At 39.5% G+C, this 24,494-nt stretch overlaps 3 protein-coding genes across 3 annotated transcripts; 1 reads left to right on the top strand and 2 right to left on the bottom strand.

Annotated features, from left to right (window-relative positions):
• Window positions 1–2,287: 2,287 nt before the first annotated feature.
• LOC104440881 (probable alpha,alpha-trehalose-phosphate synthase [UDP-forming] 7) lies at window positions 2,288–7,814 on the top strand. Its single transcript, XM_010053869.3, has 4 exons — window positions 2,288–2,578; window positions 2,823–4,904; window positions 5,022–5,295; window positions 6,882–7,814. Exons 2-4 carry the CDS (start codon window positions 2,926–2,928, stop codon window positions 7,221–7,223), a joined length of 2,595 nt encoding a protein of 864 aa, XP_010052171.2. The 5' UTR covers window positions 2,288–2,578; window positions 2,823–2,925; the 3' UTR covers window positions 7,224–7,814.
• Window positions 7,815–10,039: 2,225 nt separating this feature from the next.
• LOC120292475 (mannose/glucose-specific lectin-like) lies at window positions 10,040–11,007 on the bottom strand. Its single transcript, XM_039310678.1, has 2 exons — window positions 10,690–11,007; window positions 10,040–10,630 (listed from the first exon to the last, which is right to left on the bottom strand). Exons 1-2 carry the CDS (start codon window positions 11,005–11,007, stop codon window positions 10,040–10,042), a joined length of 909 nt encoding a protein of 302 aa, XP_039166612.1.
• Window positions 11,008–13,075: 2,068 nt separating this feature from the next.
• LOC120292474 (L-type lectin-domain containing receptor kinase IX.1-like) lies at window positions 13,076–14,299 on the bottom strand. The gene is made up of 2 exons (XM_039310676.1): window positions 14,031–14,299; window positions 13,076–13,385 (listed from the first exon to the last, which is right to left on the bottom strand). The coding sequence occupies exons 1-2, from the start codon at window positions 14,297–14,299 to the stop codon at window positions 13,076–13,078; spliced, it is 579 nt and encodes a 192-aa protein (XP_039166610.1).
• Window positions 14,300–24,494: the final 10,195 nt, after the last annotated feature.

Raw genomic sequence — 24,494 nt, 5'->3', positions numbered from 1 at the left:
TTGATGAATTTTTGAGAGATTAAAATGGGAAGCGTGAATAAGTTTTAATTAAATGAAACTTTATTACTCAGCGTATGGGATTTATGGAGCTAAAGTTTTGACGTCAGCATGATTATACTTGAGTAAGAAGTCACAACAATGAAAATCAAAGGAGTTTTGCAAAAAAATATCATGATGGTTTTGCATATGATAATAATGAGTGGAATTTAGGTTAAACATAATATCGATATTTTCAAAGATAAGGGCGTGTGGCAATTATGTGCCGTTCTTGGTGTGCAAAGAAGGGCGATGCTCACGGTTAGAAATGATCAAATAATGGTCGAAAGATGTTATTGAAATATTCACTTGGACTTCATTTTCTTAGATATCATTACACATACTTTATGATGTAAACTTTATTATTTAAAATGAGTTTTATTTGTTGTTATTTGTTAGATTCGAATGTTTAAAAATGATAATGAGAGAACAATGATAATGATTTTTATTATATTCTATTCACTCTCGCTTTCACGATACTTTAGTATCGTAATATAAAATAACTCCAAAAAAATAAAATAAAAACTAAATTTGACAATGGAGAAATAATAAAAAAGATAAGAAGAAAAAGTTAAGTATTCACTTCCTCCTAAAAACTACACTTGGTGGAACACCTCAATTGGCCTTATAATGTAATAACCACCTTCATTCTTCTGTCATGTCCTTTTTGTTAATTACGAATAAATGCTTGTTCTTGCTTATAAAAAATATCAAAATGTTCGCTAATGTTTGGTTTCTTAAAACGAATTCATATAATAAGTTAAAAAGAAAAATAATTATTAACATTTTATTTCAGCTTCCAATTAAAGTTATTAATGTTATTATTAATTCACTATACTGCTGCCAAAATATGAAAAATAATTGAGCATGCGCTTGGTGCATGCATAGAATTTGGGGAAGATATGAAGTAAAAGATAGCAAACCACTTTATAAAATGGGTCTTGGGATTTCGATTACATTGATGATATTTTTCCCCTAAATATGAGCCTTGTTTTAATTTTCTATGAGTTATATAGGTCTACTAAATTGATGTTTGGCTATAGACTATTTGGCAAAAATAGAACAAAATGCTTTATAGTTTGGCCAAAAAGAAACAAAAATAAGTTTGGCAAAAAAAAAAAAATCCTTTCCTATAAAAGTAAAGGCACACTCATTTTTCTCAAGAAAAATAAAATGACATCATTTCCAACTCTTAAAATTGGAAAATTAATTCACAAAACCAAATCGCCCTAGTATTATTCATGCTCCCCTTTTCTTGTTATATATAAGTACAATGTTGCCATGTATATTGCAATGAAAAATCATTCGAAATATTTATCAAGATGCCCCATCCTTATTATATATAAGTGCATTGTTTTCTTTCAAAAAAATAAATTGAAGTTGCCCACTTGGATAACATTAAACAGAAGACATTAAATTACTCACATAAACACGTTGATTAAAATCGTTAGCCACATCAATTTTCCCCTTTCTAGTTTGTGCTTCTCAACTCTCCGGTCAAAACAAAATAAATATATATATATTTTAAATAAGAACTTTAATCAAAATTTTTGGTTCCTAAATTTGAGTTATTCAAAATTAGCGGACTTAATTAAAGGAAAATGTGTGGACTTAAGTAGGTACGAAAGAGTCAATATTTTTCAACATAATCAATTCAATGATCATAATTAATAATGAAATAGTCAAATAATGAAATAGCATCATAAGATTTCCCTGTGTCATGGCCTTCACGTAGGCAAGGGAGGATTTATAACCCTATATTAATTTAAGGATTAAGTTGACCCCAGTTCATCTCCAACTAAGGTAAATAATAATTATTATTTTTTCCCCCGAAAAAAAATCAACTCAATCTTTATAAAAAAGAAAAGAGAAAAAATTGGCGAAATTGTCGGAATTTCGCGACTCGAAAAGAGGAAGATTCTACGACAATATTGCGGTCCATGACTCGAGAATCATCATATTTATATATACATATAAATATAAAAAAATATATCATTATTTTATATATTTCCTTTTTCTTTTCACATTTTCTTATACGGAAGAACCGCGTGGGGGCGGAGCGAAACCCACGAGAGAGCCAAATAAAAATAAAAAATAAAAAATCGGAAAAGGAGAAAAAATACAAAGAAAATAAAATGCCAGTTGGCATTACTGGGCAGCCTACTGGCCGACCTTATCCTCTTCCTTTATTTTATTATTTTCCATTTCCCATTTTCTTTTTCTTTTCTTCCTCCTTGTCCCTCTCTTTCTCTCTCCTCTCTCTTCTTCTTTATTTCACTTTTCATCCCGCAAAAAAGCAACGATTTTTATTTCATTCGCGCAGAGGAGGGAGAGAGAGAGAGAGTGAATGTGCTATTGGGATCGACCCGGTGGAGGTGATACCAAACCCTAGATTTCTCGTTATCCATTTGCTGGGAAGGGGAGGAATTCAGATTCTTTTATTCGATTTTCAGATCGATAGCAATTTCTGCAAGAAAAAGATAGAGAGAGAAAGAGAGAGGAGGAAGAGAGGGACAGGAATTTGGGTTCGTCGACAGCCGAGGTGAGTTGTTCTTTTCGTGTTATCTTTTACTTGGGTTTTCTGTTCAGATTGGGTCTGTCAAGTTTCGAGCTTTCTGCACCTCTCTTTGGTGGTCTGGTGGTGTCTTTGGTGGCTGTAGGTTCAAGAATTTCGGATTTTTCACTGTGTTATTGCTTGGGTGTTTTCAATTTGGTGTCTGCTGAGTAGATGAGAGGTTTCATTTTAGTGGGTCTGACGGCGTTGCGTTGATTGGTGCGTGTTCCAGATCGCGGCGGATTTCGGGTCCATTTCGAAGGGGAGGGATTTAGCGAGAGGGGTTGGTCGGTTGGTTCTGAGGGGTTCTTTGTCGAGCTGGGATTGTCTCGAAAATGTTGTCGAAGTCGTATACCAACCTCTTAGATCTAGCTTCGGGGAATTTCCCGGTAATGGGCCGGGAGAAGAAGCGGCTTCCTCGGGTGATGACTGTTCCGGTGGACATATCGGAGCTCGACGATGATCAGGCCAACAGTGTGAGCTCGGATGTTCCGTCTTCGATTATTCAGGATCGGATAATTATTGTGGCTAATCAGCTCCCCGTTAAAGCTAAGCGAAGGCCTGATAATAAGGGGTGGGCCTTAAGTTGGGATGACGACTCGTTGTTGTTACAGCTTAAAGATGGTTTGCCCGATGATATGGAGGTTTTATATGTTGGTTCTTTGAGGGTCGATGTTGACCCCAGCGAGCAGGATGATGTTTCGCAGCTTTTGTTAGAGAAGTTCAAGTGTGTCCCGGCATTTTTACCTCCTGACATTTTGTCAAAGTACTACCACGGGTTTTGTAAGCAACACTTGTGGCCGCTTTTCCACTACATGCTCCCTTTTGCGGCCAATCATGGTGGCAGGTTTGATAGGTCCTTGTGGGAGGCTTATGTTTTGGCAAACAAGATTTTCTCGCAAAAAGTGATTGAGGTCATAAATCCAGAGGATGACTATGTCTGGATACATGATTATCATTTGATGGTGTTGCCTACTTTCTTAAGAAGGAAGTTCATCAAGCTGAGGATGGGGTTCTTTCTCCATAGCCCTTTTCCATCATCAGAGATATATAGGACTCTTCCAGTTAGGGAGGAGATACTCAAAGCACTTCTTAATGCTGACCTGATTGGTTTCCACACGTTCGATTATGCTCGGCATTTTCTATCCTGTTGCAGTAGAATCTTGGGTGTGGAGTACCAGTCGAAAAGGGGTTATATCGGTTTGGAATATTATGGAAGAACAATTGGGGTAAAGATCATGCCTGTTGGGATCCACATGGGCCAGATTCAGTCTGTATTGAAACTGGCAGATAAGGATTGGAGAGTGGATGAGCTGAAGCAGCAGTTTGAAGGAAAGACTGTATTACTTGGGGTTGATGATATGGACATTTTTAAAGGTGTCAATCTGAAGTTGTTGGCAATGGAGCACTTGCTAAAAGAGCACCCTAAGTGGCAGGGGAGGGCAGTTTTAGTGCAGATTGCTAATCCTGCTAGGGGAAAGGGTAGTGACCTTGAGGAAATACAGGCTGAAATACATGCAAGCTGCAAGAGAATTAATGAAACTTTTGGTCGACCAGGTTATGAACCAGTTGTCTTTATTGACAGGCCAGTTTCTCTTAGTGAGAGAGCCGCATATTACACTGTTGCTGAGTGTCTTGTGGTCACAGCCGTGAGGGATGGTATGAATCTCACGCCTTACGAGTACATTGTATGCAGGGAAGGAGTTTCTTACTCAGGATCCTGTTCAGATTCAACTGGGCCCAGAAAAAGCATGCTTGTTGTGTCCGAGTTTATTGGATGTTCTCCTTCATTAAGTGGTGCTATTCGCATCAACCCATGGAACATTGAGGCTACTGGTGAGGCATTGAATGAGGCAATTTCAATGCTTGATCCTGAAAAGCAATTGCGCCATGAGAAGCACTATAAGTATGTTAGCTTGCATGATGTAGCATATTGGTCAAGAAGCTTCTACCAGGATTTGGAAAGGACATGCAAAGACCATTTTAGAAGACGTTGCTGGGGAATCGGTTTGAGTTTTGGTTTTAGAGTTGTGGCACTGGACCCCAATTTCAAGAAGCTGTCAATTGATGCAATAGTATCTGCTTACTTGAGGTCTAAAAGTAGGGCTATATTGTTAGATTATGATGGCACTGTAATGCCGCAAACATCCATGAACAAGAGGCCAAGTCAAAGAGTTATTTCAATAATCAACACGCTTTGTGCTGATCCAAAGAACATGGTGTTCGTGGTTAGCGGAAGAGGCAAAACCTTGGGGGAATGGCTTTCTTCTTGTAGCAAGCTTGGGATTGCTGCTGAACATGGTTACTTTATGAGGTAGTATGTTGTTCTTAATTGTAGGTTAACAACCTTACTTCTTTCATGATTGGATCACCTCCCTTCGAACAATTTTCTTATACACCTGATGCTTATCTGTTTGGGATGAAATATCAGGTGGTCTGCAGATGAGGATTGGCAAGCTTGTGGACAGGGCAATGATTTTGGCTGGATTCAGATGGCTGAACCTGTTATGCAACTGTACACAGAAGCCACTGATGGGTCTTCCATTGAGAAGAAAGAGAGTGCCTTGGTTTGGCATCATCGGGATGCAGACCCAGGTTTTGGATCAAGCCAGGCAAAGGAGATGTTGGACCATCTAGAGAGCGTGTTGGCTAATGAACCTGTTGCTGTGAAAAGTGGTCAATACATCGTTGAAGTGAAGCCTCAGGTACTCATTTTATCTTTGGCTATCAATTATGCGTGAACATGTATTCCTTTTGAGTTTAATTTGTTTTAGAGAGCATTTATCAACAATTATGTCAAAGATGCTCAGGGTGAGTCACTAAATTACTAATTGCAGTTCATTCCAGTCTTTTTACTCACTTCAATATGCAGTGGAGATTACCATAACATCTCCTTATATTTGCAAGCATATACTATGAAAACAAGAACGTGATTGGTTCTGGAATTGATATTCTGTTCATCATCTAAGAAAATTCATTTAGTTGAAGTTACTGACCATAAGTAGTTACTTTCCTCCTTGAAAGCTAACATTGTTCTCCTGAAATCTGAATAAGAATAGAGCTTGGTGGAGACTGTGCACCTTTTCTTGTACGAATGTATTATACTACGTATGTATAGTGTTCTCTTTATGCTTGTGAGTTCCCCTTAAAGAGCTGGTTGTCGTATTCTTATGAGTGGCCCAAGACTGCACCATCTTGTTCATGTGCAATTATTCAACGGCAGTCATGAGAGTTATCTCTTGATTGATATAAGTAGGGAAGATTAGTTTATGCAAGCTAGCATCGGTGTTGCGGCATTGTTTAGGAAATTCTACAGTGGTGAACTTTCCGACATTGTCTGAAGTCCTGTCTTAATTTGTGAAAAATGATCAGGCTGTTTTGTTGTGTGCTACTTAGCCTTTTTCCCCCGATAATCTGAAAAGCCATTTGACAGGCTGATTTTGCTGCATCGTTATGTCAAATTTACAATAAACATAACATGGGCTCATCATATTCCCCCAGCATACGTGTTTGATTTAAGGCAATATGATTAGGGATATAAACTATCTTTTTGTGGTTCTGTGTGGAATGTCTCGATTGGGCTTCTATGCCATTCAATGCTAAAAGTGCCACGATGAAATCATTTGCAATTCAAGTTTGCCTGTCTAATTTGTTGCAATTTAAATCAATTGCAATTCTTAACCACAGAACACTTTGAATTGGTCACTGAATATGGGGTCCGAATTGAAGATTTCTTCTGGCAGGAAGTACTGGGAGTGGGAATGAGTGTTATAAGTATGGATCATGATACATAAGGGGATCTTAGCTTTCCATCTGCATGGCACCATGTTCAAAATTCATTAAAGGAGATTTTTATTCTAGTGGTCATCTTTTCTTGTGAGTGAGCATAGTTTTCTCCCTGCAAACAGATAAAAGCTGTAATAAAAGGCATGTGTAATGTCCCAATTTGTGTGGCTCTGTTTTTTTTTTTTTTTTTTTCCCCGCCCCCAGGGGGGTTCTCCTCTAATGAACTGATAAAAGTTGAACATTTAAGGAGGCAAAGCATGAGGTGGATTTATAGTCATAGTGAGAAAGATGTTACTCATGAATTTCTACCCGTCCTGTTCAAATCATTGGACAACTAGTTTAGGAGGTTGACAACTTTTCAAGACAGGATTATCTTTTTGCTGATAAGGGTGAGTGCAATATATTCTTTGGATGTCATATGGCCGACCCTGTTTTCACCTGCTGTGCATTCTAAAGTCGAGCATCTCTTTAGCTTGTGATAAACTATTTAAATTTTGGTTTGCAGGGAGTAAGTAAAGGAGTGGTTGCAGAGAAGATATTATCTTCGATGGCTGAGAAGAGAAGACAGGCTGACTTTGTGTTATGCATCGGTGATGATAGATCTGATGAGGACATGTTTGAGATTTTTGGCGGTGCTGTTGCCAGTGGCACTTTATCTTCGAATGCATCCGTTTTTGCATGCACTGTTGGACAGAAGCCGAGTAAAGCAAAATATTATTTGGACGACACATCTGAAGTTGTTTTGATGCTTGAAAATCTTGCAGAAGCTTCAGATGTTCCAAGCTCACCATCATCAGAAGAAGTAGAAGAAGAAGAAGAAGAAGAAGAAGGAGAAGTTTCCCTCTAGAATGATGCCCAAAATTTTGTCAGATGACAAATTCAATCTTTCAAAAGCCCAAGACATAAATACCACGCTCATCAAGTTTTATTATGGTGATCATTTTGCTTCGATGAAGAGAAGCATGGTGAAGAACTACTCTTGAGGCTGACACAAACATAAGCAGCTCCAAATTGTCAAATCACAGAGAATAGAAAGATTTCTCATGGAGGGCTTGTTTAGGATGATTAAGTACGTCGAATGTCATCAAATGTCTGACCAGGTATCAATGTCCTTCAGCTTCATTTCTGGAGAATTGGATAGGGAATTTCTTGAATATTTACTTGGAAAGCACTGAGCTGACCCATTCAGTTGATTATGCACATGCTTGAGACGATACATATGCAAAGACCGTCTGTTGTTGGAATTGTATTCTCATACCCGTTTTTCTTGTTTTTGCCGTGTCTCTCGAGTAACTTGTTGAAATTAACTTTTGACAAGCCATGTAAATGTTACAGCTGATGTTGGAAGTTTTCTTTTTGTCTATTTCAATGAACATTGTTCCATGTTATTTTTTATTTTTGGTTGACATTACAGAATGGCTGGCTAGTCTTTTTGAAAGTGCCGGTGTTTGTAGAATTACAATTTTCTTTATGGGAAGAAAGAGTGTCCCTAAGCTAAGGAAGGACTTGGCTTCATCATTATTCTCAGCCCCTTGAGAGGATGCACACAAAGTTCGTCGAATGTTGTCATGGTATCTGCAGGAAGGCTGCTAAGGATGTGAAAACTCGATTGGAAGGAGTTCAATATATTCTTTTGCACATGACTTTGAGGGCTGCGACTGTTAGAACATTCGACTTATCTTGGAGAGTAAGCTAGCCAGCTTTTCCTGTCTCACATTAACGAAGCTATTGATGTAGCCAAAAGGGTGTGAGCATGCAGTTTTCATGCTCCTGAATGCGCAGCTTTTTGTGCTTCTGGACTCATGCGTAGGCTCGAAGCTGTCTAGATCATATTGTCACTGCTCAAATGGACCAAAACTGATCCGTCACAACGCCCTGGGTTCTGGAATTGTCCTCAAAAGATCGTCGCGTCGAGCCATTGTTTTCTTTGGTTCTTCCTCGAACAGAGAAGAAAGCAGGGAGAATAACATCATATCCAAAGTGGAAGGAATACATGAGGAGTATAGTAATTCATGTGTTTGTCAGTCTTAATCATTTTCAAAGAATTGCATAGTGTGAAGCAAAAATCTGCGGGTTGATATTTGATTCAAGCTCCGTTTGCTAGACGAAAATGAACTTTGCTGGACAATTATTTTCAAGGGAACTTATAATCAAGGAAAACTTATTTCTTCTTTCCCTGTTTGGCCGTACTTTACAAATAGTATGGAAGTCATTTGTCGATGTTTGTTTCAGAAAAATTACGAATTGCAATGTAATAAAAAGTTTCGAGTGCCATCTCAGGTCCCAGGTTCGGGTCCAGGTATTTGGGCTTGGCATGGGTATCGGTGACTCAGTCTTGGCCTTTGGGGATCGTAGTGCGGGCGTTGACGACTGAAGAGCGTTCGTCAGGCACCTAGGCCTGATGCGTCAACTTCCGGGATCCAAGTCTGAACACTGGTGTCCAGTTGTATTTTGGAAATGATTTGCGATTTAAAAAATAGAAAGGTAAGTGTAGGTTCAACTATGAAAGGAATTTTCATCGACTCATTTTCCCAAGCAATTCAAATGCCGGAAAATGAGAGACAAGGTTTTTGTACAATAAAGTTCCCGTGATATAAATGGAAAGTAAACAGACATTATCCGAAATGTCTCCGGGAACCAACCCACTTGGGAAGTTACAGCTCATGTAATAGTCAAACTGAAATCAAGAGCTCATTCTGCAATTGAAATCAATGCTGAGGACGATGAGCAAGAGGATTGCTTGGACAAACATGTGGTCATTTTGAAGCTATTGACCAACTGGCTCACCACCAGTCGAGGCACCAAAGGATGAACGGAGCAACCATGTCGACACCAAAGACGGAGGAGGTGCGGGATAAGACGGGATTGGCAATGTTGAGGCAATGTTGATGGCAGAGCGGGTGGCAAAGCATTGAAGTTCAAAAGATTTAGTGCTTCTCGTATAGAGGGCCGAACTTGAGTCTGGATGAGCACGCCAAAGCCTTACGATCATCAAGTGCTCCAATTGATTCTCATCGAAATCATTGCCTAGTTTCGGGTCCACTGCATCTAGCAGCTTTCAAATTCCATAGAGCTCCCAAACCCAATCCAAGAGCCCAACTTGGTCTTCAGTTACCCAGGAATCCACAACTCGTTTTCCACACGCTATTTGTATTTGTAAGACGACAATACCAAAGCTATATACATCCGATTCTTAGCTGGCTTTCCCTGTGTAAAAGCATTCAGGAGCCATATAGCCCATGGTTCCTGCCAACACAGTCGTTTGTGCCCCTTTGGCATGTTCAACCATCCTAGCCAAGCCAAAGTCCCCCAATTTAGCACCAAAGTCCAAATCCAGCATGACGTTGCTCATCTTTATATCCCGGTGCATGATACATTGTTCCCATTCTTCATGAAGGTATAGCAAGGCCGAGGCTATGCCTTACACGATTCTGTACTGCTTTTCCCACGTCAAAAATGTACGGTGCTCGAACAAGTGAGAGTCTAAGCTACTGTTAAACATGAACTCATAGATAAGGAGTTCCTTTTTCCCATAATACCATCCAATAAGTTGGAACAAGTTCCTTTGCCTGAGTCGGCTTATGGTTTTTACTTCGGTCATGTACTCCTTTATCCCTAATCTTGACTCTAGAGTCTTGATTGCGACACTAGTATTCACACCAATTAAGCAACCTTCATAAACTCTTCCGAACTGCCCTTTCCCAAGCAATCGCGCATCAGCAAAATTATTAGTCGCCGCGACAAGTCCCTAAACGAGAACTTCTTTGGTCCCGTCACTTGGTCAAATTCTTCATCGATTGACAGGACATCATCCTCGTCTCCAATTTGGTTATTTATCTTTTTCTTTGACCTGTGACCAAACCAGGCAAGGCCTAGAACTAGAGTGAGCAACAAGGAGGAGGCTAAACCTATGACTGACCACACCCATGACTTACTCCCCTTTGCTCTGACCTTGTCCCCTGCGTTTCTGTCTGCAGGAGAAGAATTGATTGTGCTGTTTACATTTTCGGTGACGCGTAGATTAGAGCTAAATTCCCATGAGTACAAAGTAGGCAACTCAGAGCTCAACCCAGTGGCCGCCGAGAAATCGACCGTCGCCCATTCTGGCAAACGCTCAGTCAAGTTAACTGAATAGGAGAGCTCGGCAACGTTCCCTTTTGGATCCGCGGCATCGATCATGAGGACACTCAAATTGCGCATGCTAGAATTGTATGCTATTAAAGCATTGATCAGTCCACACTCATGATTTTGTCCCTGAACCAATAAACGCACACATGGTCGACAGACATGATGTTATTCAAGTCTACACCGACATGTTCACGCTGGGGGTCCCCAGAATTGTTGTAGAAAGCGTTGAATTCCACGGCAACAAATGCGGTAGAAGGGTCTCGGATCCCACTTACAACAATCAGATTGCATCCACCCAAGTAGCTCGGGACGTCAGATCCGTTGGGGGAGAGAAAGAACATCAATCCGTTGCCAAATGCCTCGTTATGTTCTGAATCGAAGGCGAAGCTGAACTGAGCGGTGAAGTCTGCCACATTGCGGGTCAACTTATCCCAAAGGTGCACCGGTTCGTGGTAACCTGCTTGACCCACGCTATAATTACGTTTCCCATCATAATAGCTCATGGTGAGCTGGATGCACGAACTTGACAGATACGGGTTGTGTCTGGGGACAATTCGCCCGTCGAAAGGCGGAAAATTAAACGATAAACCATCACTTAACACCGAGGCAATGGACGTGAGCTTAGATAGAAGGGAAAGACTACAAGTAATCCTTGAAGCCTATGCATGTTCTCTTAAAAGAAACTTGTTTCTACGTCTGAGTGTTTGGGGGTGTCATTGCTTAGGCTGTGAGTTTTATTAAAGACCGCTTTGGAATGGTTAATGAAAACAGCGGGAAAAGACATGCCAGCTTCGAAAACACCGGGAAAAGGCGTGCCGGCTTGGGAGTTTAGGACTTTGCTAATTGGAGTTTTCCCTTGTTCGGGCCCAAAGACACCTGGCAGGAGATAAACGAGGAAGGAAGACAAGGTCAAGGGCACGTCTGTCTAGGATTAAGTACAAAAAATAATGTGCGAACCTGTCTGTTAACGTTTGCATTTTTTTTTTTCAAGTGTTTTGAATTTCAAAGAAAAGTCATAGTGTGTGAATCCAATATTTTCACCGAGCAAAAAGTAAAACTAAAAGTCCATCCAAACTAATTCTTAACCATGTTTTCGAAGACAATTCTTCTAATTGGTGAGTTCTATAGACTCACCTATGTTTATATTTGGTTTAAATTACATGTTGATGATATTTATAATTAACATAATAGCAGAAGTAAACTTCCCTCCAACAAAGTTTAAGTTCTATATGCGTGCCATTTCTCTAACTTCGATAGGTTACAACTTCAACAAAGGTTACAACTTCAACAAAGGCATTCTTAGCTAGAGAATAATAATGATGTGAAATTATTCTTTTAACATGAACTGCGTTGTATAAAAGAATAATCTTTTCCCCTACCGTCGAACGAGTTCATAGTAGTTTTCGAAATAGTGCAATCAAATTGTTTCTTGGAAAATTTCTACGTAGTGGCAAAAATATCGAACGTGGTGACTCTAGATATTGGCATAGAGAAAATGACGATAGAAAGTACTTGACTAAATTTAGAGATGCTCAAAAGTACCTGAGACTCACGGATTCTGCGGAATCAGCATGGCTGGGTTGTTTCTCTGGTGGGTAGTAAGGGTCGCAAATTAGACGCGGACCCACTTTATACCTGTACAGAGTACCTTGTAGAAAGGTAAATGATACCAGTAAAAAAAAGGCACTAGTTAGTTTTTAGATCTCTTCTTTAAGTGAATGTAAATGCACTTAGGTATCACGATTTTCTCTTTTCTTGAAGCCTCCGACCCCATTTCACCGTTTGCTCGGCTTTCGATGATATCAAGTTTTAGGGTGATGTTACTCTTAGACAAGAGCATATATCTGGTACATTTTTATAGGGAGCGTCGAACATGATAATAATGAGAATTTTGGCTTTTAGATTTGATAATTTAAACAAAAAAGATATAAAAGAGTATAGGATAAGAATGTCTGATTGACGTTAAATTCCGTGGCAGCTAAGTTCTGAGTTCCAAACATTCAGTTTCATTGTTAAATAAAAGAAATTTTTTACTGGTCAACAAAAAGAACAGAAGAAAAGTAAGCATTTGTTTAATTATGAAATAGATTTTCCGGGGTTCATTTTCCTAAGCAATCCAAATGTCGGAAAACAAGAGACAATGTTGTTGAGTAATGAAATTTCCACGAAATGAATAAAAGTTAACTGAACATTCTCCGAAATCTCTATGGGAACCAATCCTTATGGGAAATTCAATTCAAGTAATAATCAAACTAAAACTGAAATCAAGAGCTCATTCTACATTTGAAATCAACGCTGAGGACGATGAACAAGAGGATTGCTGAGAAAAACATGTGTACATTTTGAGGCTAGACCAACTGGTTCACCACCAGTGGAGGTGCCAAAGGATAAATGGAGTAACCATGTCGACGCTAAAGATGGAGGGTGCGAGATAAGACGGGACTGGCAACGTTGATGGAAGGGCGGGTAGCGAAGCATCAAAGTTCAGAAGATTTAGTGCTTCTCATATGGAGGACCGAACTTTAGAATCTGGATGAGCATACAAAGCCCTATGATCATCAAGCACTCCAATTAATTCTCATTGAAATCCCTGCCTAGTTTCGGGTCCAGTGTGTCTACCAGCTTTAGAATTCCATAGAGCTCCCAAACCCAATCCAAGAGTCCAACTTGTCCTTCTGTTGCCCATGAATCCACGACTCGTTTTTCATTCGCTATTTCTAAGAAGACAATACCAAAGCTATTTACATCCGATTCCTTACTGGTTTTTCCTGTGTAAAAGCATTTAGGAGCCATATAGCCTATCGTTCCGGTCAACACAATCGTTTGTACCCCTTTGGCATGGTCAGCTAGCCTACCCAAGCCAAAGTCCCCCAATTTAGCACTGAAGCCCAAATCAAGCATGATGTTACTTGGCTTTATATGCCGGTGCACAACACATTGTTCACATTCTTCGTGGAGGTATAGCAAGGCCGAGGCTATGCCTTGCACGATTTTGTACTGCTTCTCCCACATCAAAAATGTATGGTGCTCGAACAAGTGAGGAGTTCCTTTTTCTCGTGACACCATCCAATGAGTTGGACTAAGTTTATGTGCTTGACTCGGCTTATGGTCTTCACTTCGGTCGCATACTCCCTTAGCCCCTATCTTGACTATAAGAGTGATCTTCTTGATTGCGACATTAGTATTCACACCAATCAAGTAGCCTTCATAAATTCTTCCGAGCCCTCATTTCCCAAGCAATCGAGTATCTGCAAAATTATCGACGAAATCCCTAAAGGAAAACTTCTTTCGTCCTGTCACTTGGTAAAATTCTTCATCAATTGATAGGACATCATCCTCGTCTCCAATTTGGTCATTTGTCTTTTTCTTTGACTTGTGACAAAACCAAGCAAAAACCTAGAACTAACGTGAGCAGCAAGAAAGAGCCTAAAGCAATGACAGACCACACCCATGACTTGCTCCCCTTTGCTCTAACCTTGTCACCTTTGTTTGTGTATGCAGGAGAAGTATTGATTGTGCTATTTACATTTCGTTGACACGTAGATTAGAGCTAAATTCCCATGAGTACAGAGTATGCAACTCAGAAGTCGCCTTGGTGGCCGCCGAGAAACCGACCGTCACCCATTCTGGCAAATGCTCTGTCATGTTAACTGATCGGGAGAGGTCGACAGTATACACTTCTGGAGCCGTGGGATCAATGATGTGGACACTCAAGTTCTGCATACTAGAATTGTATGTTATTGAAGGTTGGATCTGTCCACCGCTCACGATTCCGGCTCTAACCAGGGGACACATGGAGCCAAAATACGGGGCATCGGTTTATAGCGCCAAAAATATGTTCTGGGCTATTGAAACTGGTGGGATGTTTAAAAATGTGAAATTACTATATTTTGGCTAAGGTCGACCGTGTACCTACACACGATCATTTTTAACGAGTACTCTTAACCCAAGGAAAATAGGCCGAGATAATGTGTTAATTGAGAAATTTATTTGAGGAGTGTAATGTTGTTGGCCGTGGGTGAATAATCATATGACATTGTGGGTTAGATCAAGAAAACTGCTGAAGTACGGTTATGTCCATTTGACTGCAGGTTACCACCTAATCTAAGTTGTGCTCACTAAGCCGTAATTTAGCACCACCACCGAATTTGGAATCGATTGTGCACACTGAGCCGTAATTCAACATTACCACCAAATTTGGAATTGGTTGTGCTCGCTGAGCCATAATTTAGCATTAACCACCATAGAATTAGTAAGGCATGCCCGCTGAGCCGTAATTCAACATTACTGCCAAAGTTTTAATAGGCCGTGCTCATTGAGCCGTAATTCAGCGGTGTAGTTGAGTATTTGAGATGATTGTGTAGGCCATGCTTGCTGAGTCGTAATTTAGCATTGAATTTGAGTAATTGAGATGAGCTGACCAAGAAAATGGTCGAGATGACATGTAATTGACTAGGTTGATTGATCAGTGATTTGATTTAATGTTATGAATTGATTGATTGATGTGATATAATACATCTGTAAATAACGTTGAATTGCATAATGGAACTAAGGCCAAGGTAAGTCCCTTGTTTCGTGTTATGCTTCGGCAGCCTCTAGAGTGTATTGGCTTCCTAATCGGGTTTTAGAGATAGAACTCGCTGAGACATTGTTTAACTAGTTATTGTATAACCATTTTCAAGTCCTTAGATGGTGTTGGTGAAGGACCGGAAGCCCCGGAAGCCCCGGAGTTTAAGAGATGAAGCCTGAAGAATCAACAATCTTGTCCAGCTAGCTAGTTGTAGGACAATTCTCTTTGTTGGGAGCCGATCATTTCTGCAAGCCTTTGTGTATAGACCTGTGTGTTTATAAAAATGTATTTTGTGAAAAATTGGCCATACTTTCCTATCCCATTGTTTTATTGTCTAGGGATTATTAATATGTTTTCGTATATGCATTAAAATGAATGGGTCGGCAATGCGTCTTAGGACGTTGCTATTAATCGACCAAGAAGGGATGGACACGTGCTCGGATGATCGGAGCGTGACAATTTCATATCCATTTCCCAAATCATCATAAACCTTTCCATAAATCAGTCGCAAGGCAATTTCATATATATTTCTCCACTGACTTTGTATAATACACTTTTCAAACATCCACAATCAAGCAAAGAGTAGCAATTGCTCGATCCGGCTTTTATGCAATAAAAATGCTCTTCTTGATTCAATATATGGACATATATATACTTCAAGACATGATTCTACAAAACCAAAGAAGATATAGTACCACTCACCTCATTGTCTATGGCCAAACGACAAACGTTGCTCGTATCGTCGAACTTACGGCCCTATCAAATAATCGATAAATAATGTTAAAATCAAAAACTCTATCTCAATTACGAAACGACTAAATTACGCCTTAACTCTCACAAAAGGACTCCTACAAGCTAACAAATCACATAACCAAAGCGATTGTTCAAGCCGTTCGCAACTTAGAGTTTAAGCGCAAAACTTGATTGCGCCTTAACTTTCTCCTTTGAACCCCAATCCAAATGTAGTTATAGTCAATATAAAGCCTTTACAAGAATCCCAACTTGACCATCCCAAAATCAACCCCAAAAATGACAAATTTGGGCCCAAAGCTGCTGGACGCATACTGTTCACTGTGTGTGCGAAACTTTGAAATTTTGTTTTGGACAAACCATAAGCTCAAATCACGATCTGTAAAATCCACGGCTCCACAACATCCTAAACTACCATTCCTACAAAAATACGCGGAAAAAAGACTCCAAAATTAGACTTCGCTGCTCGATTTTCCAAAAATTTTGAATTTGAACGCTAAACCTAAAAATTACTTCAATTGGACGAACATGGGGTCTAATCTCTTACTGGGTGTTGTGTTATAGAGTCGAGTTGGCTTGGCGAGGCATCCACGACATACATGCGCCAAACCCTCTTTCCTTTCTTCCCCTTTCTCTACTTATTATTCTTCTTCTTTTCTTTCTTGTTGAGAGACCTCTCAGCTTCTATTTAGCCAAGCCCTCTCCCCTCTCATTTTTGCTTTATGGACTTTTCAACTTCTTTTTATTTTTCTTCTTTTGGGGCCCACTAGCCTAATATTACATGAATATGATCTTGTCGATTTTTCACTTCCTTTTTTTTGTTCAAATTCTAATACCAAGCATTCTTTCTTCCTTCGTGTGTCTTCCTGAGGCCGAGAATGACTGCCTCTTGTTTTCTTTCTAGTTTCCTTATTCCACATGTGTGGAATTACTTGCCACTTTAAGCCTGATCTGCATCTTTAACATTGGAAAGAATTGGCCGGCTAATCACGCCTCCACTATCATTTCTTGTCAAGAACCGAGGATATCCAGCCCACATTTCCCTTTTCTCTCCTATGAATTCAAATTTGCAGCCAATTCTTGAATCGATTGCGCGTTTGGAAGTTGGAAAGACATTTCTTTCTTTTACTTTTTTGGCTGCTGATCGAATGAGTTTGTCACCTTTCCGCCTCATTTCCCCAAAATGGCTGGATGGTGATCTCTTGTCAAGTGAGGCCTGATCGAGTTCATTAACAGAAATTAAGCTTGCGCGGGCGTAGTCCAAAATATAATTAAGCTCAGAGCTTCCTTAAAAGCAGGTGAACCTGATAAATACGAACTATGCTAACTTAGAGCACACCTTCCTTAGAAAGCAAACAAATCGAGGGGCAGAAGGAAAAAAAGGATTAAATGGTTCGCAAAAGGAAGTGCTCATTTCGAATCATAACACTTCTCAGTTTCATGTTTGATACCATTCCCATCTTTCACACTAGTAATAAAGTGAGACAAGACGGTGGCAGAAAAGAGATACAAAGGAGCAAAACCAAAGGAGATTTTGAAAAAAAATGTGTTTTTGGTTCCTAAACTTGACTCAGTTGTTCGGAAAATGACACTTTATCTCCTTATTTTGGCCCTTTTGAGCCTTCAATGCCGGAGAAATTTCTCCAATTGACCCTGTCAAGAACCAATTAGATTGGAGCAAAAATAGAGGCTAGGGTGAAATGACATGGAGAAAAGATGAGTAAAATTTTCTTGTGAACATTTGTTTTGCATTCCTTAGGATGGAATACAACACACTGAAGTTTCTGACATCGTATGAAGTCCTGTCTTAGTTCTTTCTGATGGGGGAGTACTAAGACTGGGAATGAGTTATGAATATGGATCATGTTACATATATTTGCTCCATGGAAGGGGATGTTAGCTCTTCATCTGCAGGGCACTATGTTCAAAATTCATTAGGAGGTTGTCTCGTCATTCATATTCCAGTGATGGTCTTTCCTTGAGAGTCAGCATAGTTTCTTATTACTGCAGACCAAAGCTGTAGGGAAAGGCCTGTATGATGTCCCTACATGTGTGGCTGTCTTGGTTTTGCTCTTTTAGGTTTTCACTTCTAAGGAACTGTTGGATTATAATGTCTCAAGTTGCTATTTTCTGTTTTGTTCTTTTTTTTTTTTTTTTTAACTCTGTTTTCTGTTCTGTTTTCTGCTCTGTTTTACTCTGTTTTTTTTTTTATTATTAAAAAACAGCCAAGTTCAATTTAGTTATTTATTTAGTGTTTTTGTTATTTTCTAGGAAGTTAATAGCACGTTTGTGTGTAGTTATGTGTTGCACGTACATGAGCAGTTTTTGCTTTGTTTAAGTTGTTCTATACTTGACAGTTTCCTTTAGAACAGACGTATGCAAGTTTGTGTTCTGTTTCTCTGCGCTTCTCTTCCTCATCACAAAAATATAGCTTCTGGTTTTCTATTTTCTTGTTTACTGTTTTGATCAGTAACAACAGTGGTATCAGAGCGTGAATGATCTTGAGGGACTGTGAAGTGAAGCAAGTATTGAAGTGTAAAGAAGTTAAAGGGTGATGGAGACAGGGTCGAGTGGTTTCTCTGCGATGGCTTCTCCAGTATTTACTAGAGAGAATTATCAAGCATGGGCTGTTAAGATGACGGCATTCTTGGAGGGTCATGATTTATGGGAGGTTGTGGAGGATGATTATGAGGTTGCTCCACTTCCAGACAATCCAACCTTGAATCAGATAAAGTATCATAAAGAGAGGATCACAAGGAAGGCCAAGGCAAAGTCATGCCTGTACACTGCTGTTTCACCCACTATCTTCACAAGGATCATGAGATGTGATTCTGCAAAGGCAATATGGGATTTCTTGAAGGATGAATACGAGGGAGATGAGAAGATAAGAGGCATGAAGGTGCTGAATCTCTTGAGGAAGTTTGAGAGACAGCAAATGAAGGATTTAGAGTCAGTGAAGGAGTACTCTGATAGGTTGGTTGGGATAGTTGAAAAAATAAGAGTTTTAGGGACTAACTTGAAGGATGAAAGGCTTGTTCAGAAGATTCTCGGTGTCTCTTCCGAGAGAAGTTCGAAGCCACCATAGCGTCTCTGGAAAATACAAGAGACTTACCTGATATAAAGCTTGCAGAATTGTTAAATGCTCTGCAAGCACAGGAGCACAGAAGATTGATGAGAAGAGAAGAGTTTGTAGAGGGTGCGCTGCAAGCCAGAGTGAAGTCAAATGATGGAGGCAAAGGGAAGAAATGGATTCAGTCCAGAGAAAATGCTGGTGACTCCAAGTTTGTAGCAAAAGAAGGAAATTCTGGTGGGTCTAGCAAATCGAAGATGAACAAAAAGCCTTGTCAATACTATGGTGGAACTAATCATCGGTTTTTAGATGTTGGAGAAAGCGATGCTAGATGCAGAAGATGTCACAAGTTGGGTCACATGGAAGCCATCTGCAAAGAAAAAAATTACTAGCAAGCAGGAAAAGCCCAGGTAGCAGTGAATGAAACTGAGGAAGAGCACTTGTTTGTAGTTTCTTTTTCTGAATCTTTTGTTGGGAATGATGCATGGCTGGTGGATAGTGGCTGTACCAATCATATGACTGGCAATTCGAAGCTGTTTAGGAGTCTAGACAGGTCAGTCAGGTCCAGAGTTAGAATTGGCAACGGACAGTATATTGAAGTGCAAGGGAAGGGTACAGTGGCCATTGAAGGAAATCAAGAGGTGAAGCTGATTAGTGATGTTCTCTTTGTACCAAATATTGACCATAATTTGTTAAGTGTTGGTCAATTAGTTGAGAAGGGCTATAAAGTGAAGTTCGAAGGGAAGGAATGTCTTATTAATAATGCAGATAGCAAAGAAGTGCTAAGAATTCCAATGGAGGACAAGAGTTTCATGTTCAAGCCACAAGAGATGCAACAAATGGCTTTAAAGTGCAAAGAAGAAAATGCAGAGATATGGCATAAAAGACTTGGGCATGTTCACAGGAAGAGCATGTCGTTTATGCAGAGAAATAGCTTGGCAAATGACTTGCCAAGTTTGGAGGAGGAATTTCCACAGTGCAAAACTTGTCTTCTTGGCAAGCAAGCCAGATTTCCTTTCAAAGGAGGAGGCTGGAGAGCATGTGAAAAGCTGCAATTAGTCCACACAGATCTATGTGGACCTATGTCTGAGTCTTCTCTCAATGGTAGCAGGTATTTCATTACCTTCACCGATGATATGACTAGGATGAGTTGGATTTATTTTCTGCGAGCCAAGTCTGAAGTTGCTGATGTGTTTGTGAAGTTTAAAGCCTAAGTTGAGAATCGAGTGGGAAGAAAATTAAAATGCTCGGGTCGACAATGGTTCTGAGTATACTTTTCACAAGTTTAAGTTGAATTGTGAGCAAGCGGGAATTGTGCAGCAGTTCACTGCTCCCTATTCACCTCAGCAGAATGGGGTCAGTGAGAGGAAAAACAGAAGTATTATGGAGATGGACAGATGTATGATGCATGAGAAGATGTTGCCTAAGAAGTTCTGGGTTGAAGCAGCTAATATTGCAGTGTTCTTGTTGAACAGATTGCCCACAAAGGCCTTAGAGAGGTCAACACCTTTTGAAGTTTGGTATGGTGTTAAACCTTATGTGAAAAATTTGAAGGTTTTTGGGTGTTTGTGTTACACTCATGTTCCTGAGGTCAAGAGGGACAAGCTGGATAAGAAGACAAAGCTAGGAATCTTCATTGGGTACAGTCTCCAATCAAAGGCTTACAGAATTTTTCAACCTATGACAGGGAAGGTGACTGTAAGCAGAGATGTTGTTTTTCTAGAGGAAGATGAGTGGAATTGGATGGAAGGAAGGAGTGCAGAAAAGCAGCAGTTTGAAAAACAACCTGCAACAGATGTAGAGGTTGATGAAGTTATAGATGGATTGGAAGACAAAGTGTGGATGATTTACCGGTGAGGGGCACAAGGTCACTTGCTGAAATCTATGAAAGAAGCAATGTGGCAATGCTCGAACCATCTAACTTTGTGGGAGCTAAGGAGGATCGAGAGGTGGATTGCAGCAATGCGGGAGGAGATTGCAATGATCCGGAAAAACCACACATGGGAGCTTGTTGACACCATCGATAAGAATGTGATTGGGGTTAAATGGGTGTTTAGAACAAAACTTAATTCTGATGGTTCTGTTAATAAACACAAAGCTAGACTGGTGGTGAAAGGTTATGCACAAATATGTGGAGTAGATTATTCTGAAACATTTGCTCTTGTTGCACGACTTGATACAATAAGGTTACTGTTAGCTATTGCAGCAGAGAAGGGGTGGCCTATATTTCAGTTAGATGTCAAGTCTGCATTTCTGAATGGAGAGCTTGAGGAGGAGATTTTTGTTGAACAACTTGAAGGCTTTAGTATCAAAGGGCAAGAAGAGAGTGTATACAGGTTGAAGAAAGCTCTATATGGATCAAGCGAGGCTCCAAGAGCTTGGTATGGGAAGATAGATCGATATTTGCAGGATGTTAGCTTTGTAAAAAGCTTAAGTGAGTTAACTCTTTATGTCAAGAAGGTGAATCACAGTGTTGTAATTCTGTCACTTATGTAGATGATCTATTAGTGACGGGGAATGATATGGAATTGATAGAGAAGGTGAAGCAAGATCTATTTGCAATTTTTGAGATGTCAGACTTGGGAAAGATGTCTTATTTTTTGGGTTTGGAAGTCAAACAGGCTTCATATGAGATCTTCATCTGTAAGAAAAAATACATGAAAGAAATTCTAAAGAAGTTTCAGATGGAAGATTGTCGAAGTGTAAGCACTCCCATGGCTGCTAAAGAGAAGCTGCAGAAGAATGATGGAACTGATGTAGTAGATGCTTCTATGTATAGAAGTCTGATTGGGTGTCTCATGTATCTTACATCAACCAGACTAGATATTCTATTTGCTGTGAGTGTTTTATCCAGGTTTATGAGTAGTCCTAGTCAGTTACATTTAATTGCAGCAAAAAGGGTCTTGAGATATCTCAAAGGAACATTATTCTTTGGTGTGAAGTTTGAAAAAGGTCAGAAGTTTAATTTGCAAGGATTTTCTGATAGTGACTGGCTGGTTCAAGGATGACATGAAAAGTACATCTAGGTATTGTTTCAGTTTTGGTTCTGCTTGTTTCTTCTCGTGTTCTAAAAAGCAAGAGATTGTAGCTCAGTCTACTGCAGAGGCTGAGTTTATAGCAGCTACTGTAGCTGCAAATCAAGCTTTATGGCTGAAGAAGATAATGAAGGATCTGTGGTTGAATTCTAGTGATTACATTGAAGTTAATGTGGATAATCAGGCTGCTTTAGCAATATCACAGAATCCAGTTTTCCATGGCAAAACCAAGCATTTCAAAGTCAAATTTTTCTTTCTGCATGAGGTGCAACAAAGTGGCGAAGTTAAGTTGGTCTATTGCGAGATCTGAAGATCAGCTTGCAGACATGTTCACAAAACCACTTCAAGCTAGAAGATTTGAAGTATTAAGAAAGAAAATTGGAGTATGCAGCAAAGAACTGATCCAAGGAGGAGTTTGTTGGATTATAATGTCTCAAGTTGCTGTTTTCTGTTTTGTTCTTTTTTTTTTTTTTTACTCTGTTTTTTTTGTTCTGTTTTATGATCCGTTTTACTCTTTTTTTTTTATTTATTAAAAAACAGCCAAGTTCAATTTAGTTATTTATTTAGTGTTTTTGCTATTTTCTAGGAAGTTAATAGCATGTTTGTGTGCAGTTATGTGTTGCACGTACGTGAGCAGTTTTTGCTTTGTTTAAGTTGTTATGTACTTGACAGTTTCCTTTAGAACAGACGTATGCAAGTTTGTGTTCTGTTTCTCTGCGCTTCTCTTCCTCATCACAAAAATATAGCTTTTGGTTTTCTATTTTCTTGTTTACTGTTTTGATAAGTAACAACAGGAACTACTAAAACTTGAAGATTTAAGGATGCAAAGCATGAGGTGGATTTATAGTCATAGGTGGATGCTACTCATGAAAATCAATCCATCCTGTTCAAATCCCGGGTCAACATTAAGAGGTTGACTTGACTTTTCGAGAAGGATTATATGAAATTTATCTTTTGGCTGACAAAGTTAAGTGCAGTTTACCCTTTGGATGTTGCTGTTTTCACTTGCTGTGCATCTGAAGTCGAGCATCTCTTCAGCCTATGGTAGATTGTTTACATTTTGGTGTGCTGTAAGTAAAAAAGTGGTTGCAGAGAAGATATTATCTTCAATGGCCTGAGAACAGAAGACAGGCTGACTTTCAGTTATGCATCGGTGACCACAGATCTGGTAAGGACAAGTTCGAGATTTCTGGCGGTGCTATTGCCAGGGGCACTCTCTCCGAATGCATCCATTTTTGCACGCACAGAGGATAGAAACCAAGTAAAGAAAAATATTATTTGGACGACACAACTGAAGTTGTTTTGATGCTTGAAAAACTCGCAGAAGCTTCAGATATTCCAAGCTCACCATCAGAAAAAGAAGAAGATAAAGAAAAAGAAGATTCCCTGTAAAAATAATGCCCAAAATTTTGTCAGATAACATATTCGTTCTTTCAAAGCTCAAGATGTAGATACCTTGCTCATCAAGTTTAACTACAGGGCTCATTCCCTGCTTAGTGAACTGATGCGTGGGCTCAAAGCTTTCTAGGTCATGTTGTCACTGCTCAAATGAAACAAAAACGAGCACTCCCTATGCCCTGGTAACAGAAGTGTCCTCAAAATCTTGTCTTACCAAGCACTAGTTTTCTTTTTCTTCCTCAGAGAAGCACAGATAATAACATCCTATATAACATGGAAGGAACTCATGAGAAGTATAATAATGCATATGTTTTCAGTCCCTCAGAATCATGATCTTTGTGAGCACATCTATCATGAAACAACAGGGAACTCTGTGGATTAATACTTGATTCAAGCTTTGTTTGTTTCACAAAAAATGAACTTTGCTGGAAAATATTTTACCAAAAAAAAAAAAAACTTTGCTGGAAAATAGTTTCAAGGGAGCTTATTTCCAAGGAAAATAATTATATCTTCAGATGTTTGATTGTACCTTGCAGATAATGTGGAAGTCGTTATTTGATATTTGTTCTGGAAAAATTATGCTTTACAAATTTAAGAAAAACTCTCGAGCACAACCTCAAGTTCAAGGAGTGGGTGCTATTGACTACAAGGGAAATTTCCGTTGAATTATTTTGTTCTTAAGCAATTTAAGTGTCAAAAAATGAGGAATAATTGTTTTGGATAATATCCTCAAAACAAATGGAAGTTAACTGAACATTTTCCGGAAACTCTCCAGAAAACAGCTCACTTTTGAAGTTACAGATCACAGTAATAGTCGAAATTAAATTGAAAATAAGAGCTCATTCTGCAACTGAAATCAATGGAGAAGAGGATGAACAAGAGGATTGCTTAGACAATGTAGTAGATGTGGACATTTCGATGCTGTGAGCAACTGGTTCACCACCAGTCGACGCACCAAAGGATGAAGGGAGTAACCATGTCGACACTATAGATGGAGGAGGTGTAGATATGTTGGGACCGGCAATGATGATGGAAGAGCTGGTGGCGAAGCACCGAAGTCGAAAAGATTTAGTGCTTCTCTTATAGAGGGCCGAATGTTAAGAGTCTGGATGAGCACACCATAGCCCTACGATCATTAAATGCTCCAATATTTCTCATCAAAATCTC

This window comes from Eucalyptus grandis, chromosome 4 (genome assembly GCF_016545825.1).
Source record: "Eucalyptus grandis isolate ANBG69807.140 chromosome 4, ASM1654582v1, whole genome shotgun sequence".
In the NCBI taxonomy this organism is placed as follows: domain Eukaryota; kingdom Viridiplantae; phylum Streptophyta; class Magnoliopsida; order Myrtales; family Myrtaceae; genus Eucalyptus; species Eucalyptus grandis.
This window is presented reverse-complemented; position numbering and strand designations above follow the sequence as displayed.

What these genes read in the sequence shown, in the direction of transcription:
- LOC104440881 (XM_010053869.3), top strand. Translation starts at nt 2,926, where the DNA reads ATGTTGTCGAAGTCGTATACCAACCTCTTAGATCTAGCTTCGGGGAAT. An exon ending in GAACATGGTTACTTTATGAG is followed by an intron (nt 4,905 to 5,021) that starts GTAGTATGTTGT and finishes ATGAAATATCAG; the next exon opens with GTGGTCTGCAGATGAGGATT. An exon ending in TCGTTGAAGTGAAGCCTCAG is followed by an intron (nt 5,296 to 6,881) that starts GTACTCATTTTA and finishes TTTGGTTTGCAG; the next exon opens with GGAGTAAGTAAAGGAGTGGT.
- LOC120292475 (XM_039310678.1), bottom strand. Translation starts at nt 11,007, where the DNA reads ATGAGCTATTATGATGGGAAACGTAATTATAGCGTGGGTCAAGCAGGT. An exon ending in GGGACCCCCAGCGTGAACAT is followed by an intron (nt 10,631 to 10,689) that starts GTCGGTGTAGAC and finishes TTATTGGTTCAG; the next exon opens with GGACAAAATCATGAGTGTGG.
- LOC120292474 (XM_039310676.1), bottom strand. Translation starts at nt 14,299, where the DNA reads ATGTGTCCCCTGGTTAGAGCCGGAATCGTGAGCGGTGGACAGATCCAA. An exon ending in AATCTACGTGTCAACGAAAT is followed by an intron (nt 13,386 to 14,030) that starts GTAAATAGCACA and finishes TTTGGGCTTCAG; the next exon opens with TGCTAAATTGGGGGACTTTG.